The sequence below is a fragment of the Lissotriton vulgaris genome, chromosome 1_1 (assembly GCF_964263255.1).
Source record: "Lissotriton vulgaris chromosome 1_1, aLisVul1.2, whole genome shotgun sequence".
Lineage (NCBI taxonomy): Eukaryota > Metazoa > Chordata > Amphibia > Caudata > Salamandridae > Lissotriton > Lissotriton vulgaris.
This window is the reverse complement of record NC_141685.1, coordinates 737758303-737777329: the sequence shown is the minus strand read 5'-3', so window position 1 is coordinate 737777329 and position 19027 is coordinate 737758303. Positions and strand designations below refer to the sequence as shown.

At 45.7% G+C, this 19027-nt stretch overlaps 1 protein-coding gene across 1 annotated transcript in view; it reads right to left on the bottom strand.

The window, feature by feature from the left end:
- QSOX1 (quiescin sulfhydryl oxidase 1) overlaps positions 1-17978 on the bottom strand; it is a 357780-nt gene extending 339802 nt beyond the window's left edge. Inside the window, exon 1 of the mRNA XM_086955434.1 lies at positions 17620-17978. Coding sequence (XP_086811560.1) covers positions 17620-17845 — 226 coding nt within the window. The 5' untranslated portion in view covers positions 17846-17978. The remainder of the gene's footprint in view (positions 1-17619) is intronic.
- Positions 17979-19027: the final 1049 nt, after the last annotated feature.

Below are 19027 nucleotides of genomic sequence, written 5' to 3'. Positions count from 1 at the left end.
CATTGTGGCAATCCATACAGTGACGAATTCCTTCCAAAACACCAAGTGGTGTCCCACAACGTGACAATGACATGGGAGGTGTTAGAATCTGACGCATTCCCAGATTTAAGAAACCTTGTAAATCTGGAAATGCATCTGAATCCATGGGTGTTGCGTAGGAACACCCACAGCACCACCCATGAACACCCCTTTCACACAGAGTAATGCGTGAAAGGGGGCCTTATTTACAAGGCCATGAAGAGCCACGCTGGGTGGCTTTGTGTGGCCTGTAAATTTGGTTCACCATTGTGCGCCTCCAAAGCGTCAAAAAAAGTGGCGCTCCAGTGGCAGATGGGCCTTGCAAATATGCTTCCATATTTCTGATCAAGGCCTTTCATTTGACATCCTGCTGAGTTCTTGGATTTGTAGTTTTGGCGTACTTCCATTGAATCAATTAAACTAACCCAAAAGGAGTAACTTTCAACAGAGAAGCCCAGTACAGGAAACAAGGCACCCTAACAACATGGGAATAGGTAGCAACTTTTACCCTATGTCCAAAGGCACTACCCTGTTACCACCCACACATATGATTACTGACAGAGCATCCTTCACCTCCACGTTGGAGTCTACTGAATGTCACTGTGTGCTCCTGGCTGCTAAAAAGCTGCCTTTTTACTGGATGGTGTCAGTCTACCAACAGGACATCTACCCAACACATACAGAGATACCGTTAACAACAAGACATATTGCTACCACCCTAGGTCTGTCTTCACATGGTCCACAGAATGAAATAAACACACTGATAACCTACCTGTGCCACCAACAAATATATCTCAAGTATCATTGGTGGTCTGAAAAAGGTGTGTGCAACGAAGCGACACAGAGGGCTAGTCTCTCCAGGTGGGCAAGAGGATGAACTGAATCATGAGGCTCTGACTGCGTTAAGAAAATGGTCCACTGTGTCGAAGGAATAAGGCCTGGTCAGTGGGAATAATGAGGGTCCACCATGTTAGACTATGTAAAAACAATATATACAGGAGAAGCCTAGAGGTATGGAAAGAGTGCCTTTCTGCTTACAAATAGGGGCTGCAATGTAAATTACCAGACCCCTGGACATTTTACGAACAGGCAACATCTCTATACAAGCTGTCGGACCTGGCGAGCAGTCAATGCTGAATCAGTGCTTTCGGGCACCAATCCAATTTTGTGTAATTTGTCTCCTATGGGTGGGTTGTGCATGTTAAGAGGTTGGGTGCCTTCACTTGTGCTTTTATTCACCTTTCATGTCACCGCCCAGCTTCTTCCAGGAACAGCTACAGGATCATTGATCACAAAAGTCCTGTGTTCTCAGCAGATGGATGGAAACAAAGGGAGCACTGTGGATGGGTGTTTCTTTTGGTTCAGTGGGGTGGGGGCGTTGGGTTTTTGTGCCTGATGTTTCATGAGGACTGCTCTCTTTCTAGTTGTTGAACTTGCCTTTGGGTTGGGTGTTTCTTATAAAGTGAGGTGGTGAGGGTCTTAAATGCTGATGAGGTCTAACTCAGGGGGTATTTGTCTTTCTAGACTTGGGTAAAGATGGGAAAAAGGTCAGTAGTTCACCTTGGATGGTGGTCTCTAGCTGACCTTTCTGTGGATGGTGTATTGCAACATTCCATGCTCTTGCCCTACCTTTCAAAATTCAGGTTGGTCCTCGAAAGCCCTCATTTTACATGTAAGAAGGTGCCACCATTCTTCTGTTTGAAGGGCGGAGCATCAATCGCAGTTTTCCATGAGTATATAAGAGCGTGGGGGGGGGGGGGGGGGATCCGTGAACTGGTGGAATAGCATTGACTTAAACTGCATTGTGAAAAACTGAGATCATGGTAGCAGGCATGTGCGGGATCTACAGAACTCTCCCCTCTAACTCCCTCTGTTGGATGATCTTTTTACTCCAACTAGAAGAGTGAAAATGTAGTTCCTTAAATTTGACTGGTATCTCCAGTTAAAAGACAAGTCTGTGCTGTAACACCTTACTGCCTATTTCAGTTGAGGCAGCAAGGATTCTGCCTTGTTTGCTGGAGGTTGTGGGGTGGCAGTCCAACCTTGGGAGTTTCAGACTGCGAATATCAGCGCACTCGTGAAGGCATCACCAAGTCATTTTGTTTCAAGAGTTTATTGTGTGCTCGTAGGGGTATCAACTTCTGATATTAGTTGCGAAATTGTGAATATCCTGATTGCACAAATCCTAAAGCAAGGATAGTGCCTCTCCCTTTGGCACCACCCGTTGTCCCCGAGGGGTTTCTTGTTCTAATACTTGATTCAAAACTCGTTTATCATAAAGTATGAGTGTTTCACGTTTTGTTTTTATCATTGAATGAGTCAACTGAGTTCTCCAATGTTATTCTAGATCTTTATTATCTTGTATTCATTGTAAATACATTCAGCGGTTCAAAATCCTCAATGCGTTTTGGACCCATAAAGGTCCTTCATCAGGAAGTTTCCAAAAAACGAATATCAACTTGCAAGGTTCTCAGTTTTCGAACACTGAGATCAGTGTGAGTTCAACTTCATTTGGAAACATCCGGATTAAGGACCTTCATGGGTCCGAAACGCATTGGGGATTTTGAACCTCTGGATGTATTTACGATGAATACATGATAATAAAGATGTAGAATAACATTGGAGAACTCAGTTGACTCATTCAATGATAAATACAAAACGTGAAACTCTCATACTTTATGGTAACTGAGTTTTTAATCAAGTATTAGAACAAGAAACCCGTCAGGGATAATAGGTATTGCCAAAGGGGGAGACACTATCCTAGCTTTAGGAGTAGCGCCATCAGGATATCCAACCTTGGCAGTGCCAGACTCATTGCAAAGTCTCTGCCTTGGAACAGCTAAAAATTTGGTTGAGCAGCTTCAGGTCATTAAAATAACAATGTAGGGTTATCAGTCAGAGCCCTCCAATTAGCAGTGGGTCTACTATCTTGAAGTAGCAACATTGGCTTCCTGTCCAGGACAGGTTTCCTTTAAGGTTCCCAAAGCTTTATTTTGGGACATTGCCTGGGTTCCTGAAGAGCAGGCACATACAGCACTCTTACCTTCAGGTTATTACAATGTTCTGTTTCTCCACTCTAGAGGAATCCTCGTTTCAGGACTTAGAAGTGTGGGTGATGGCTTTCTCTTAATTAGAACCCTTAAGCTCCATTACATCTTACTTATCCCTGGAGTTAAGTGAAATCTACATCTCCTCACTTTTGGAAATAACTTAAAACATGTTCGCCAATCTATGGACCCGCTGACGGTGATTGCTGAACTTATCTACTGTGCTTTACTAATGCTTAAACCCTCTAATGTACAAGCACTGTATAAAAGCTATATAACAAAACATGGTGTTTGGTGTTGGGTCTCTACCGTTGGATCAGGGATTCTAGAATTGGTGCTGGTACCAATGTAGGCAGAGTTTCCATGATTGTGTCGAAACATGGCTCGAATGTGTTTGTAATGGGGTCTACAACCCTAAAAAGACCCTCATTTGTAAAATTCCATCCCTCATTCACATAAAAAATGTCCAGTGTTCTGCTACAACGCACCACCTATTCTAATACATTTAAAAGGAAGCAGGATTGGATATCATAGGAGCCTCGGTACAACACTGACAGGGGGGAAGCTGCAGACCAGCTTGTAGCCTCCTGGGAAAAGAGGTTCTGTCTCTGGACAGAGCGCTCATTTTCACTGTCTCTGTCTGTAGGTCACTATGGGAAGGACTGGTGGCACTTTCTGTGGCTCAATCTACATGGCCTGAGAATGGTCTTGTAAAGAGGGTATCTTGTGGTGTACCTGCTCTCTACAAGGTAGTGTCACGTGGGATATTGCGGGTGGATGTCCGTCTCCGGGAGTATCTCTAACTCTTTGGTGGCAGATCTCGTATTTGGGTCTCTGTAGCTCTAGGGAGCTCTGTAGATGGGGTCTCTAGGTGGGATCTCAAGCTGTGGGCATGGTGATTTGGAGTTCTCTTTTTCAGTAGATGTGTGTGAGGGGATCTGTGTAAGGATCACTCTATATCCTAGTGGGTGGGTCAGTGACTATAGATGGTGGTCACCTTTATTGTACATGAGTGGGTGGTGGTCTCTCAGTGGTATCTTTGGGTGGTTAACATCAGGTCCACCATGAAATGAAGCAAAGCACTAGAATCCAAACTGAGAACAAACTGCTGCATAACGAAGAATATAAGAGGTTTTAATAAGGGGCGGCGAGATCAGTTTACAATTATGATCAGCTTTTTATTTTATTTGATACTAAAACCTCATAGAAGAAACATGCGACTTACCTTTAAAGGAACTACAAGCTGAGATGGCACTGTACATAGAAATGAAATCTGAACTCAGAACTCCCAAACCAATATAACAAGTTGAATAGCAGCAGGAGTGCACTTGGGCCCTGATGAAGTGACACAGTTGTGAAACACTTTAGTTCTGCGTTTTTTTAGAAAATAATAAGAAGCGAAATACATTTAATTTATTTGGGGATTTTGAAAGCTTCCAACGACTCTGTGGTGGTATCAAAGAGGTTTCTGTAAGGCACATGTAAGAGTGTGTGTGGCAATTTACAATACAGTACAGTTGCAAGTAACCAGTGATGGAGAACTGGTCAATTACACAAGAGAGATAGAGAGCGCCTGGTGATAACCTATGTCAAATATGTCCCCAAAATGATGACTTCCAGAGGATAAACCAGAGTCCCATAAGCCTTAGTGAGGAAGGCGAAGCTGCTTTTATGTGTCTGAGCAGAGGGGGGGGCTCAGGTACAGTGGGGAGAAGATCAGATTATCTAAAGGGCAAGGAAAAGAAGTGGGTCTTTCAGGAACTGCTCAATTTGGAGTAGTCATTTTCCTGTGTCGAATGCAAAAGGTACGGTTTTCCATAGGGAGAGGGCCTGGACATAGAGCGATAGCCCACCATCTCTGTAATTTGAATGGTCATGACAACATTAGGCCTGCTCTGTGGAGTTGAAGCTCCTAAAGTGTTGTGGGACAAGCAGCTCTGTGAGCGGCATGGACAGCTTTGTATACAACACAAAGGGCTTTAAATAGTCACTTTTTAGGTCGAAGCCTGCATTGCAGCGTATGCGCTGCTGCAGGCAAGAGTTCTTGTAAACAAGAAGGGGCATGAAACCACGCCTCTTCTGCCATTGGCTGGCCTCGCGAAATGGAGGCCTGCCATTGGACAATGCCCCTGTTTGGATGATTTATCCGCTATACTCCCTCCTTTTCAGGACTCCGTGACCTGACTTCTGGTGTCGCAAGCCGATTTCCAGAAACATTGCTATGGCAACCACAAGGCCGGTCACGGAGTCCTGGAGGGGAGGGATTCAGTAGCTGTTTCCGCCCCTTTTTTATGCGTGCGGCTTTCTGTCATTGTTACCTTGTTCTCCTTGCTGGAAGGAGGCATTGCAGTGGAGTTAGAGGATGGATTATCACGGTGTCCTGTGTACTGTACTCTCTCCAATAATATATTTTAATAAGTGGGTCCAGGACAAGTTTCTTTTATCGCTCCGAGGCCGAGGCTCGATCCCCCACGGATCCCCAGCTCCAAAGTCGTAGCGGTAACTGCTGCGCCATCTTCTCTCGCTCTGGGGATCCGTGTTGGAGTCTCCCTTTGTTTGCCTAAAGCCACACATGAGCAGCAGCTCACTGTGCATACTTTGTTTAATTTTCGTTGTGCTTTCCACGAGCACCAGTTACGTTACACAATTAAAGTTTCAAACGGCATCATTTATTAAACGTAGAAGGGATCGTTGCAGTTGGTACACGGCACAATTCCCTACAAGAAAACTTCTGAAGTTATCGTTTGAGCCACAGAAGGGCCAGAAACATGGTCTCGTGAGGGCTGAAACAATGAAATTGCGAATGACACGTGAGAGAAAAGCTGCATTTCCCGCCGATGTCAAATAAATATGTGTAATAATTAGTAAATAGCTTTGTGTTCAATGTCATGTCGGCACAGACAGTATCAATATTGTATTAACAAGGAAATAGAAACATTCTTTTGAAGTGGAGAGCATTGTCTGGAACAACCGCTGCCTTTTTGGTTTTTATTACCTGAACAGCGAAGAAGAAATCACTGAAAACAATGCAGGGCAGACTTTCTATACCCTGCGAATAAGAGGTGATGGTCCTTATGGCAATGGTACAGTAAAGAGCAGCAGGTGCCGCCAGCTTGTGATTTACAGAGTGCTGCATATGTTCAAAAATAGCTTCTAGGCGCCAATACGTCTGCCGGCACGAATCCGGAGAACGGAGAGTAAAACACAGGAATAATCAGATGCCACAGCTAGATTGGACTAACGAAGCAGGTTTTGCGATTTATTAAGAATCTTCAATGATCCGATGTTGCACGCAGATGTTTATTCCATAGCTCAGCTCAGCTCCCACCTCTCCCGGAAATACGTAAAAGGAGGTGATCTCTGGCAGCAGGAGAGCACAAAGAAAACAGTTGTCTAAACTGATCGGGCCAAAATTATGGACAGCTCTGAACATGATCCGGGTTTTAAATCGGATTCGGTCTCACAGGCTGCCATGGCGGTTCCTTAAACTGGAAGACATAGGAAAATGTCTCGGAGATTCAGAAGCATCTCCTGGCCCTCGAATGCTAGACCACCTCAATGCTACTAATTTACTTATCGGGCGAGCCTAGGAAGAGTGGGCTCCAGTAATCCAGCCTAGACGAGTTAAGAGGAAGGATCATAGGGTTTTTTGCGGGTAGAAACAAGAAAAACAGGAACTCGCACAGAATTTTCGGTATGTCGAGGCAGGTGTAGGTTAGCACTAAAATCGGGTGTTTAAACAAAAGGCGAGCATTGAATTTTACACCAAGGTTTCTGACCACCTGTACTGGAGCAGGGAGTGGTCCCAGGTGGTCGGCCGCCAAAGTAATGTTGATTCTTTTCTGCCCCGCACGAAACAATGCTCTGCCCCGCACGAAACAATGCTCTGCCCCGCACGAAACAATGCTCTGCCCCGCACGAAACAATGCTCTGCCCCGCACGAAACAATGCTCTGCCCCGCACGAAACAATGCTCTGCCCCGCACGAAACAATGCTCTGCCTCGCACGAAACAATGCTCTGCCTCGCACGAAACAATGCTCTGCCTCGCACGAAACAATGCTCTGCCTCGCACGAAACAATGCTCTGCACCGCACGAAACAATGCTCTGCACCGCACGAAACAATGCTCTGCACCGCACGAAACAATGCTCTGCACTGCACGAAACAATGCTCTGCCCTGCACGAAACAATGCTCTGCCCTGCACGAAACAATGCTTTGGTATCCAATGCCCTGGTATCTCTAGGAGCCGCAGTGCCACCAATGTCCCATCCTTATCAGCAGCTTTTGAATTTCAGTTCTTTTTGCGTCAGTGTCTCCAGACTCTGGCTTACAGACTTCTTTTTAGGTCGAAGCCTGCGTTGCAGCGCATGCGCTGCTGCAGGCGAGAGTTTTTGTAAACAAGAAGGGGCATGAAACCACGCCCCTTCTGCCATTGTCCGGCCTCACGAAACAGAGGCCTGCCATTGGACAATGCCCCTGTCCGGATGATTTGTCTGGCTGTTATCCCGAGTTTTCAGGACTCCGTGACCTGACTTCTGGTGTCACAAACCGATTTCCAGAAACGATGCTACGGCAACCACGAGGCCGGGCACGCAGTCCTGGAGGGGAGGGATTCAGTAGCTGTTCCCGCCCCTTTTTTTGTTTTGTTGTGCGTGCGGTTTTCATCATTGTTGCCTTGTTCTCCTTGCTGGAAGGAGGCATTGCAGTGGACCCTCCTTGTTCAAATATGTTTTAAGACACCAGGACACATTGCTAAACACACGTCACTACCATAACAGGAAAGACCTGTTATTTAGAATACAAGCTGGTCCCATGTTTATTTACAGGAGAACACTGCAATCCGAAGATGGCCCGAGCTTGTAGATTCGTTTCAGTTTGACCTCTGACGCGTCTGGCAATTTCGGTTCTTCTCTCCGTTAGTTATTTTCTTTCGGTTTTACATCCCACTAGCTGTATTCAGGCGACTTCACCGTCACCATCGAGAACGCGCGGTTTTATATGTGAAATCATTTGTAAGAGTTTCTTGTTGATTTAAAGACGTTAAAAGGCAAAGGCAGCTTGCCTCCCGACCTTCACACTCGCCCACAAGTGTGAATCTGCCCTTGTCCTTTCCGCTGCTCCCTGTTCTGTGTCTCTTACACACCTCGCCTGAAGTCCCTCATTTATGTCGGTGGCAGTCACTTGAGTGGCTGCTTAGTCCTTCCTCTGTGTCTATGTAAGTTTAGAGTCCGCTACTTCCCACCCTGCCTGTTTCTTTTCCCGGGCCATCATGGCGCAGGTGCTGCTCCTACAAGGATGTGTGGCGAGGGTTCAAAGGCGGCGACTGGCCGAACTGCTGCGGGGGTCAGTGTCTGGCTATCACTGGAGGGGATCTGAGGAGCGAAGAAGGCTGGAAGGCTTTGCCGGACGCCAGGTACGGGACTGTCTGTGCTCCAGGGGAGAGGTCAGGAGCCACCAGGGTAGTTGTGACAGGCAGGAGTATGGCTCAAGAGAAGAGTAACAGGAGAATGCTGACTTTGACAAGGGGTGAGCATGAGAAGTTATACAAGTAGGGCTTAGTCCTGCGAAGAACTATCATGTGAGGCTTAGAAAGCACGCTGGAATGAAAACCACAGCCAACGAGGAGATAGTTAATGTATCCTGTCTGTAAACTATCTACAAAGTATTATTACAACTTCATATATAAAATATACAAAGCTTGCCACGGAAGGCATTTTTAGAATGACACCTAGCTTACCGCATCTAGAACCTTTGTGAGGCTTGTCACAGGTTAAATACCGTCAGCTTGTATGGGAGAAAGGAGGACTCTCACAGACGTGTGCTAGGCACGCCATTCACACAGAGGAAGTGCGTGTGAGCCCTGCAAGGCTTGCCATAGGGTATGTGTTTATTTTATTGCTTTGTGCACACTATAACATTCAGTTGCTTCTAGGTGATGAAGATGGAGCACAGAATCAACATACAGACCGCAGGACATTTGATTAGTGCTAAACTGTTCAGTATGGGCTGCATTGACTGTACCCTGTAGGCATCGCCAGGACGAACACATGGGCAGGCCAGATTAAGATAACAAGTCTCGTGGTCCTGCCAGTTTGATGTCCTGGCTGGTCAGTCCTGGTAACAGTAACCATGCGCAGTAGGCATTTGCAAAATATACTAGACTGTATACATTAGCAGGATATGTGGTGGATAGTTTCGTAGGATTAGAACATGTGTGTCTTATATTCTGTTATGCTGTGCGTCAGTAAGTGGTCCTGGTGGATATACCCGGACAGATTTCTCCAGAGGCTAGGGACTGCTTCTGGGGAGCGTCAGTCACTGCTATGCTTACATCTGGTTCTGCAAATGACTAGAAGACTTTGTTGTGTGGCTGCAAATTGAATTTGAGCGTAGTTTGGAAAGTATTTGAGTGCTGTGCCTTCAATGCAGTTATATGTAAAGCAGAGGATCTTGAATATGATTATTTATTTATTGAATCCAGTTTAGGCACAAAAGGCTTGTTGGTTCATTTGTTATTCCCATAATCGGGCTTCCTCCTGCAATTTATACTTTTACGTAGCCTTTTAGTTTGATAGGTTCATTTTCCAATGTACAAAGCATTACCTCTGTCAATATGTCACTAACCACGGACCCCTCATCCGTAAGGTGATGTTGAGGAGCTATGAAAGAGTGGGTTTAACTCAAGAGTTTAATTTGGTGGGTGGGTGCTTTGACCTCTGCTCTTACATGTGCATTTAGGCTCAGATCAAAATTAATTTCATCCCACATTTCATACTTTGGTTTTGATGGGGACACCCTATCCAAAGGACCTATAGGGGTGGACACTTTGTGTCATTGGTTTTGAAGGAGCATGTCTGGCCTAGGACCAGGATTTCAGTTTTTTTTTAGCCATTTATAAAGAGGATGTTTTGCCCCATCCATGCCTCAAATGTTTTTGAAACCTTGTTCATGGCTACAAAAGCCAGTGACTCTGAGGTATACTTATGTGTCAACTGCGCATACACGATGATCGATGTGGAACTGTACCATAAGGGGCGTGAAGTCAATGATGAAAGGAGGCGAGTCAAAGAGAAGAGCTTTGGAATGCTGCAAACAACCTTGGGGTGGGTGAGAAGAGTTTTCCTATCCCTACAGTTGATGTGCATTTGTCAAGCAATGACTTGAACTATCTAGTTAGCCACTGGAGTCTGTGGGATAGGGTGTTGTGGTCTACAGTTTCAAATGTTGGCTGAAAGGACTAACAGTACCAGGATGCTGGTGATCTTTCATCTGCTACCATGTGTAGATTGTCTTCAGGCGTTCTCTTATGCACTGTCTGTTCCATTTTAGACCTGAGCCCAAATTGGTGCATGTCAAAGAACTCAATGTGTTATTGGATCTGGATAGTGACCATATTTTTATCATAGTTTAGAGATCAATTGAGAACATGGTGGGGTTTGTGGAGTCTAGAGTGTGCTTTCACAAGAAGGGAGTGAAGAAGCAGCAGTTGAGAGCACTAGGGACTTTATCGTCAGTGAGGCTTATGTTAATGACTGGCCACTTGACTGACGAGTAGGTCTGTGTGAGCAGCTACAATAGTGGGAGATCAGGGTTCACCTGCATCATTTCTAGGTTTGAGAGAGTCGTCACTGGGGAGAAATCAAACTTGTGTACCAAGAAGAGGGAATGTACCAAATAAAGTGTGGATGCGTGCCACATCGAGAAGACTGCCACATGAAGAAGATGGCTAAGAAGGAGTATCTAACAGGCATGCTGGGATGGTCACATGTACATTGTGTGATGCCTGCCATTGTTACACTGCCAGTGTTTTAGCTTCAAAACATTCCTCTGCCATCACCCCTAACTGCCACCCTCTCCCCCACACACACCATCACCACCATTTGAGTTGCCATCTGATGAATGCACAATCTTTGTGCGAGAATAGACAAAAAAACTCTGACTTAATAAGTGACTCAAACCCAGACCTGTTTTTCATCAATGAAACCTGGTAGGTAGTTGGAACTGCACAATGATATCCTGCCTGGACACTGAAACCCTATATAGAATTGGCAACGCAAAACCTGAGTAAGCTTAGCTGTGATATACAAGAAATACATTAAAGCTGCAAAAATCGAATCTAGATGACTGTCAGGCTGTGACTGTCTGGCTACTAAAAGAAGCAATCCTACCCCTTCTTTCTCCTGCAGTTTTCTGCCACCACCAAGTAATGGAGAATTCACAGATATGCTCCTAGACACCAGTTCCTTCAAATATCACGCCCACTGTGTCCTGTATCCCTTGAACATCTGTTTTGACAAAATAAAAATTAAATAACATCATAACTAGCTTGGAAGTTTAATACCTCCATTAGCTAATCTCGAAACCTACCCACACAGCAGGACACATGAAATGAAATGAAATGAAAGAGTATTTCTATAGCGCCTAACTACCCGGAGGCCTCGTAGCGCTTTGAGGACAGAAACCGGCACAGACAGAATTCTCAACTAAGAAGACCAGCCAAATAGGTGTGTTTTCAGGAGCTTACGGAAGGTCGTCAGATTGCGATTCTCTCGTAGAGACAGACATGATGGGTGTTGTCAACAATCCAGAATCAGTCGAGATCAAAGGAGATGACTCTGTTCTCTTGAGCATCCATCTCATTACTTTTTGTTTTGATACCCCATTAAGGCCTGGGCCGATCCACCTTTCCACTTGACAATAGAACAAGTTCAACAGGTATAAACTCAAGTGTGCCTGACTTCGGCCTGAAACTCTGAACAGGTAGCCACTGTAAATAAATGTACAACAGGATAAGTAAAGGATAAAAACAGACGAATCCCACTCAGAAATTCAGCACAGCCAAAAAAGAAATGAAAGATACTGTGGATGAAAGATAAAAATGGCAAAAATGCAGCAATGAACTGTTCGACACTAATGGTACCAATCAAAGAGCCATTTAGACAGACGCTCAGTAGTCAAACAGAATTTCCAACAAGTGTGGGACTAAAATATTGGCCAAAATGCTAACAGACTCTTTTAATCCAGAATACACCCTTGTAACAATGCCTCAATCACAATATTTCTGTGACATAATGACCAGTCTCCTCATCACCAAAGCAAAAATATCACAACTTTGTCTAGCAAATCAATCATAAAATAAAAGCAAACACTAAATTAACCTGTGCTTAACTTTTTGGTAGCTTGGCACAAAAGCAGTCAGGCTTAGCTTAGAGGCAATTGGCAAAGTATTTATGCAGCACACTAAGAGAATTAAAGTGAAAACAACATTAAAAAAATCCCACATCAATTTTAGAAAAATAAAGTAATTCCCATAATTGGGCTTCCTCCTGCAATTTGTACTTTTTTGTAGCCTTTTAATTTTTTGGCTCTTATTCCAATCGTATTCCAATTTACAAAGCCTTACCTGTGTAAAGACATCACTAACCACAGACCCCACATCCATACAGTGGTGTTGAGGAGCTATGAAAGAGTGGTTTTAACTAATCCTGATGTGTTGTTTAGGAACAATCCAAAGGGTTGACATATGTATTAAAAAGGAAAGTTTGGCCATAGCAAAATTATTATTTTGCCAGATTGAAATGGCAGTGTAACCCCTTCCATGAACGGCCGACGGGAGCACTCCCTCCCCAGTGCTGCTGACAGCCAACAGCCGACGCAGCCCCGCCCACTCATCAGAACGCCCTCACCAATGGTGGAATTGCCGCCGCGGTTAAGGCTTTAAACTGCACACACAGGCTGCAATGGCAGGCCTGAGATACGTTGAAAGGTGTACGCAGCACATATATTTTATACAAGAATCATGTTGGGTCAATTAATATTGAAAACGTCCCACTTTGTATTCCTTGTAGGTTTCTCTGAGAGGATGAGTGACTGAGCAAAAAGGTTCTAGATCTGTTACCACGATTCATGGGGGATCAGTGTTGTCATGTTCAGTGGTTGCCAGAACCATTTGCTACCTGCCTAGGTTTGGAGGTACTCATGGTAGTACTGTGAGCTAGCTGGCCTATAGGACAACATATCCTAGGGTGTGCATGAAATCAGTTTGGCACCATCCCGATGGTTATGCTGCCACAAACGCACAGTTCCTACTGTAGGGTGGAAACTACACAACATGACGCCGCCAACATTGGTAGGGTTCTTATTTTAATGGATTGCCAGAGTAGTTCAATCGTGCCTTATTAGAGACAGTTACTTGCCTCCAAACCAGAGACATCTGTGGTGGTAGGGAAAATTCTCCTCAGCTGAGTAAGTAACTTGCACATATTAGCTGTAGACTTTCAAACTTGAACTCTTAAAGGATCTGATTCCCCACTGTGTTTAACCACTCTGTAATTTATTAGGTCTCGCATAGGCAGCGCGCATGCGCTGCCTCTACGAGGCATTATGTAATCTGTATACTTGGGTGAAACTCCGCCTCTTGCCGGAAGTTTCTCCTGCCGTTTGCCATTCGTGAACTGTGGCTTTGAATTTGTTAGCTGGCTTCTGGTTGGTTTGCGGTCAAATGCGGCACTTCCGTTTTGCTTCCCTTTGGCCGGAAGCAACACCGACCAACTACAGTTAGCTTCCGCTGCACAGCCTTATCTACTCGTGTAGGGACTACTTCATTGTTTATCCCATGATGCATTCTCTGCTAGCAATCCTGTCGCACCCAGATCCCGTCTTTAATAACAAAATTCTGCTTTCTGAGTCAGCATATATAGGTACGTTATATAACCCGAATTACGATTCTTTTTTAACAATAATATGCTGCGAGGAAGAAGGGCTACCACCCGGCACTCAACGCCATCCTAGCCCTCACCAGCGTGGCAGCGTCAAACTAATCGACGGCACCTCTGGAGCCGTGCTGCAGCAGCCCACGGGCCTGAATTGGGAGTTGGGGTTACCAGGCGGGTTATGTCTCCATAGCCACTCCACCTGCCTTTCTCCCTTGTCAGTTTTTGGTGGAAGGGGATTCTGCCTCTTTGCCTCTTACGCCAAGCAGGGAGTCTCTCTCGCCAACCTCGCCCCTTCCCTCCTCCTCACCCCCTCCAGCTTACTCCAATCTGTTAGTATCATGTTAACCGTCAGACACCTGATTCTCGCCTCATTCATCGGTGTATGATATTAATGGCCATCTTTTCAGCCGGTGTTGATTGGCCAACACTGCTTTCGCAAGGTTTCCAATTACCGGGTGGTTTTCAGCTGCACCCTGTGGGACACGGGTGCCTGGTATTTTAAAGCTTACCCCTATTGTGCTTTACCCGGTACCCGTCCCAAGCTTCCTGTCGAACTCCTGTTGCCAGACCCCCAACCCCCCGCCCCGTGACCGCAGCCGCATTAGGGACGCTCAGAGCCTCAGAACACAAAGGAGCCGCTGTGAGACAGTCACATGCCCCTCACCTGAACTTCACATGCTGCTTGTGGACTGGGGAAGGTTCTAGATTAAGGGGTCGGGTGGTTAGAAAAGTTTTTAGAACTCGTCATGTACGAGCTATTAACCAGAAGCTGGCTGTCCAGCACAGAGGGTCTTCATTCTTGCCCACGGTTGCTAATGCAATGTTTAATATACTCCATCGGAACAGCTTTAGGCTCACGTTTGTGCATTTTTATATAATTAAAGCCGCGCAGGCAAGCGCTTCAGTTTGTTCCTTAGAATTGAACCTGTGACTTTAACTACATGCCATGAACAAATTAGTGGTCAGTTAGATCTCTTTATAATTTTCTAGGCTAACATCTCTTACATTTCGAATCGCACGTTATTCAAATCCCTTATCCGAAAGCCTTGCAGAACATTGCTTAAAGCATCACAAACAAAAATGTCCCATCCCCCTGCCAACCTTAAGTAAGCACTACTTTAATATTAGAATTGATTGGTGTTAGTTCGCAGGCATGAATTTAGTAATTCCCATGGCAATTCAACTGTAACACTCGTTTTGTAACTGTTTTGCTTTGGCCTGGAATAATGGTTTGCTGGCATGTAGTAGCGAACCTCTCAGTTTATTTCTAAAGAGACAATCTAAAACTAGCATGTTTAAGAGAATGTTGCATTGTCTGGGTCTGAAGGCGTTGTGGACTAATTCATCCACTGGCTGGGCCTGTGTTTGACCTCAGTCACAGGTTGTTTGACCTCAGTCACAGGTTTGAATTCCCACGGGTCCACTAAGCCTGTTATCCTTTTGAGGTTGATGAAATGAGTTCCATTGAGTTGAGTAACAAATATGTTATTCAGCCCCAAGATACTCTTCGGGGTGAACGTGCGTTTACAGATGCGCGCGCGCCCACACACGTTAACATGAAGCTTTGCAAGTTAACATGAGAACCCATCTGTATTTGTGAAGAAGCAAAAAAATGGATCATAATATTGCTGTAGGTTAAACTGTGTAGTGGAGTAGGTGTTGCATTTGCAAAAGTTTAAGCTATTGGCATTGTAAATGACAATGCCTTTTATTTATCCGTTTAAAAAAAAAAAAATTAATAAAAGGCAGTGTCATTTACAAATGCCAATAGCTCAAACTTTTGCAAATGTGAGACCTATTGCATTGTAAATGCTTGTTTTATTTAAGTGACCCTAGCCTCTGATTTATGGACTTTCCATCCCATTATTCCTAAACCTCCAGTTTTTAGCATTCCTCACATTTGTGCTATGACTCTGCTCTCCATCGCACCATACCGTGTCACGCAGTACACCACATACAGCAGTGCTTTCTACGTCACAGCCTCCTGTTCTATCACAAACCTGATCACTCTCTTCCAACAGCCCTTACATTCCTAAAGGAACAGCGGATTATGGGAGCTAATGAGTCATGGGATGGTTTTTCAAAGTGAGGGTCATAAATTTGGCAGATTTTGATTCTCATGAATGTAGACATAGAGGAAGTGACCGTTAATGAAGCTAAATGTAAAGGCATTGACAGCGGGTCCGACTAATGTTAAATAGCATTGGCAGCACTAATAAGTCTCGCCTTTGGGATATATTAGGTTTGGCAATGTTTTTAGCCTAGCTGCACAGAGGCTGTGCAGCATGGCTGAAGGGAAAAAAAGCCTTGGATGGCAGTTTCACTTTGCAGCCCTGCACACCAAGCATGCGTTCACCTACAAAATGACACAGCTACTTTTTTCTTTCCTTTTTAGTTACTGTTCTGAGTTGGATCGTTAAATAAAATGGAACAAACATTGGCATAGCCAATAGGTCTCGCCTTTGGGAACTTATAAGTGTCTAACCATGCAACAGTTGATGTTGTTGCACCAAGGATATTGTGCTGCTTAACTAAATACTTATAAGGTCCCAAATACGAGACCTATTGGCAATGCCAATCAGGCGCGCAACACCCATTGGACTCACCGGGCTTCAGCCCCCCCCCCCCATCGTGTGTGGCAGCCCGGGATGAGACAGATCCCGGGCACACACAGAGCCGCACCCGAACGTTTCACTGGTCTTTAAAAGACCATTTGAATGTTAATTAGGTCTTGCAGTTGTTTCACCCCTTCTAAGAGCCCCTGCCTTCTGATTAAAGGTTCAACCCCCCCCCCCCCCCCCCCGAAATTTTTTCTTAGCCCCCCCCAAAAAAATGTGGCTCTAGTTGAGCCTCTGATGCCAATGCTTGTTTTATTTAACTGTGAGCCAGCATAGGAATTTCAGGGCTGTGTGATGCTACTGTATCATTTCACATGAAAAAATGGAGCTGCATGGTTTTACAGTCTCTCTAGCTGTGACCGAGGTTTTCAATGGAGACCAGGGTATATAGCCACAGACAGAATTAATGTGATTTTCTGAGGGTAATGGAGCAGCGGCAGTACAACTTTTAGCAGGCAAAGATGGGGAAATGCTGATTTGAAGAACGACATGATCTTGGGGGGAGGAGAGGGAGTGTTGAGTTTGAGTTCCCTCCCCACTTGCGGGCTTCATTCCCAGAGACTGGGGCAGAGGGAGCAGTGGTCAGTTTCTTCGACCAAAGTAAAGAGCTCCGAAGTTTCCCAGGGCATGCACGGATAACTCACCAAACCAGGTTTTCCCTCCATTGCTTTGTCGAACGTGTGGTTCTGTTTCCCATTATAAAATAGGACCTAAAAGTCCCAGAATGAACAGCAGAAACCTGGACTAGTTGAGCTATTCGCGCACAGACATGGGAAACTTGAAAGGTCTATCGGGGCAGGGGAATGAGTGGCTGAACTGTCAGTCTGGAAGCAGGATTTAAGGAAGATTACTACAATACAATGGTACTCGAACCAATAACTTAAATTAAATACTTTTCAAAGAAGATACGCATTTGCTTTGATGTTTTTTTAAATAACTCGGTAGTGTTGTTTCTGGGGGAGAAGGGGCTGGTTCTCCTTTGGTAGAGATTGGGCGGAGGGGTGTCTCGCTATTGATGGTCACTGAGTAGGGGTCTCGGAGTTGAAGCAAGTTTGGGAATCTTTTAGAAATTGTTTAGTTTTGTGTGGGATTACAGTCCCTTCAGAGTGGAGTCTCTCTGACTGTCACTGTTAGCAGAGGTGCGTGTTCATACAGGGTAGCAATCATGGGGTGGCTGTGTGTTTCGCGTTCTGTCTTAGGGGGGGGGGGGGATCTCTTACCTTGCACGTCCAAGGCGAGCTTCTTCCAGATGGGGGCGAATTTCTGGCAGTGCCCGCACCAGGACGCGTAGAACTCGGCGAACCAGGCGCTGCTGGAGTTGAGCAGGTGGTGGCGGGCCGAGTCGGAGTCCAGGATGACCAGCGGGTCCTCCCGGGAATACATGCCGGCCCAGCCGGGGGCCCACAGGGCCCAGAGCAGCCACAGCACACGCATCTCGGGCATCATTCTGCGGGTGAGCAGCGCTGCAGGGCCGGCCGGGGAGAAGACATGGAGCAGGCGGAGCGTGGGCGGGGCGAGGGAGGATGCGCCCCGGGAGGGACCTGCAGCGAGGAAGAAGGGAGCGCGAGCCTGAGTGACAGGAGCGCTGCAGGGCTGGCCGGGGAGAAGACATGGAGTGGGCGGATCGTGGGCGGGGCGAGGGAGGACGCGCCCCGGAGGGACCTGCTGCGAGGAGGGAGAGAGGGCGGAGGAGCGCGATCCTGAGTGACAGGGCGGGGAACGCGAACCTGAGTGACAGGCCGCGTGACAGGCTCGGAGGCAGGAGCGCTGGTGGTTGAGGCCAGATGACGAGCGCATGGGCACTGGCAAAAAAGTCAAACAAATATAGACAGAGTCAACGATGCAAACAAAGTCCATGTTTACTCTACTGCCGTCGCCGGGGTGGAAGCGTCAAGGGCTCCGTGGCACTTGTGATACCCGTTTTAAGATCTTTCAAAACAGAAGGGTGCGTGTGGGTTTTTGGGTATTTAAAAATCCCAGGTGAAATCCGACGAACACCTAACCATACTCGGCTCCTGTGCCAAACTTTTTACCAAATAATATATTTATTAGGGTGGTGTAATACCTCAAATACCCCCATTCTCTCCACCCACTCCTCTACACAGGATGCGCCCCTGCAGTTTGGCTACTGGGATTTTTAAAACAACACGTGTAATAGTGAAAAGTAGACTATCCGTCTGAATCTGCATTGCTCCCACGTGTCTACATTGACCAAGCTAGGTTGTCTGAAGCAAGGTTTGACTGAAAGTGACACACCTGACATTAGTTCACTTGAGGTAAAAAGCATTTCGCAATCAACAAACTATATACTGTTTGGCTTTATGGTTTGATTTGTGTCTGCCAGTTTCTGTGCTGTGGGTGTATTTATCTATGTTTAGCTGGGTCTGCTGGCCTGGTGGACTCGTGCATTCACTGTAGCGACCTGTGTTCGATCTCATGGGCACAGGTTCAAATCCTGGTCGGTCTACTTAGCCTTTCATCCTTCTGAGGTCGATACATTGAGTACTATTGAGTTGTTAACAATAAGCATCTTTTATTCAGCTCCAAGATACCCTTGTGTGAATGTGTGCTTTTAAAATATACATGTTATGTTAAGTTACCACAGAGAGGTAGACCTCTCAAGTCTCC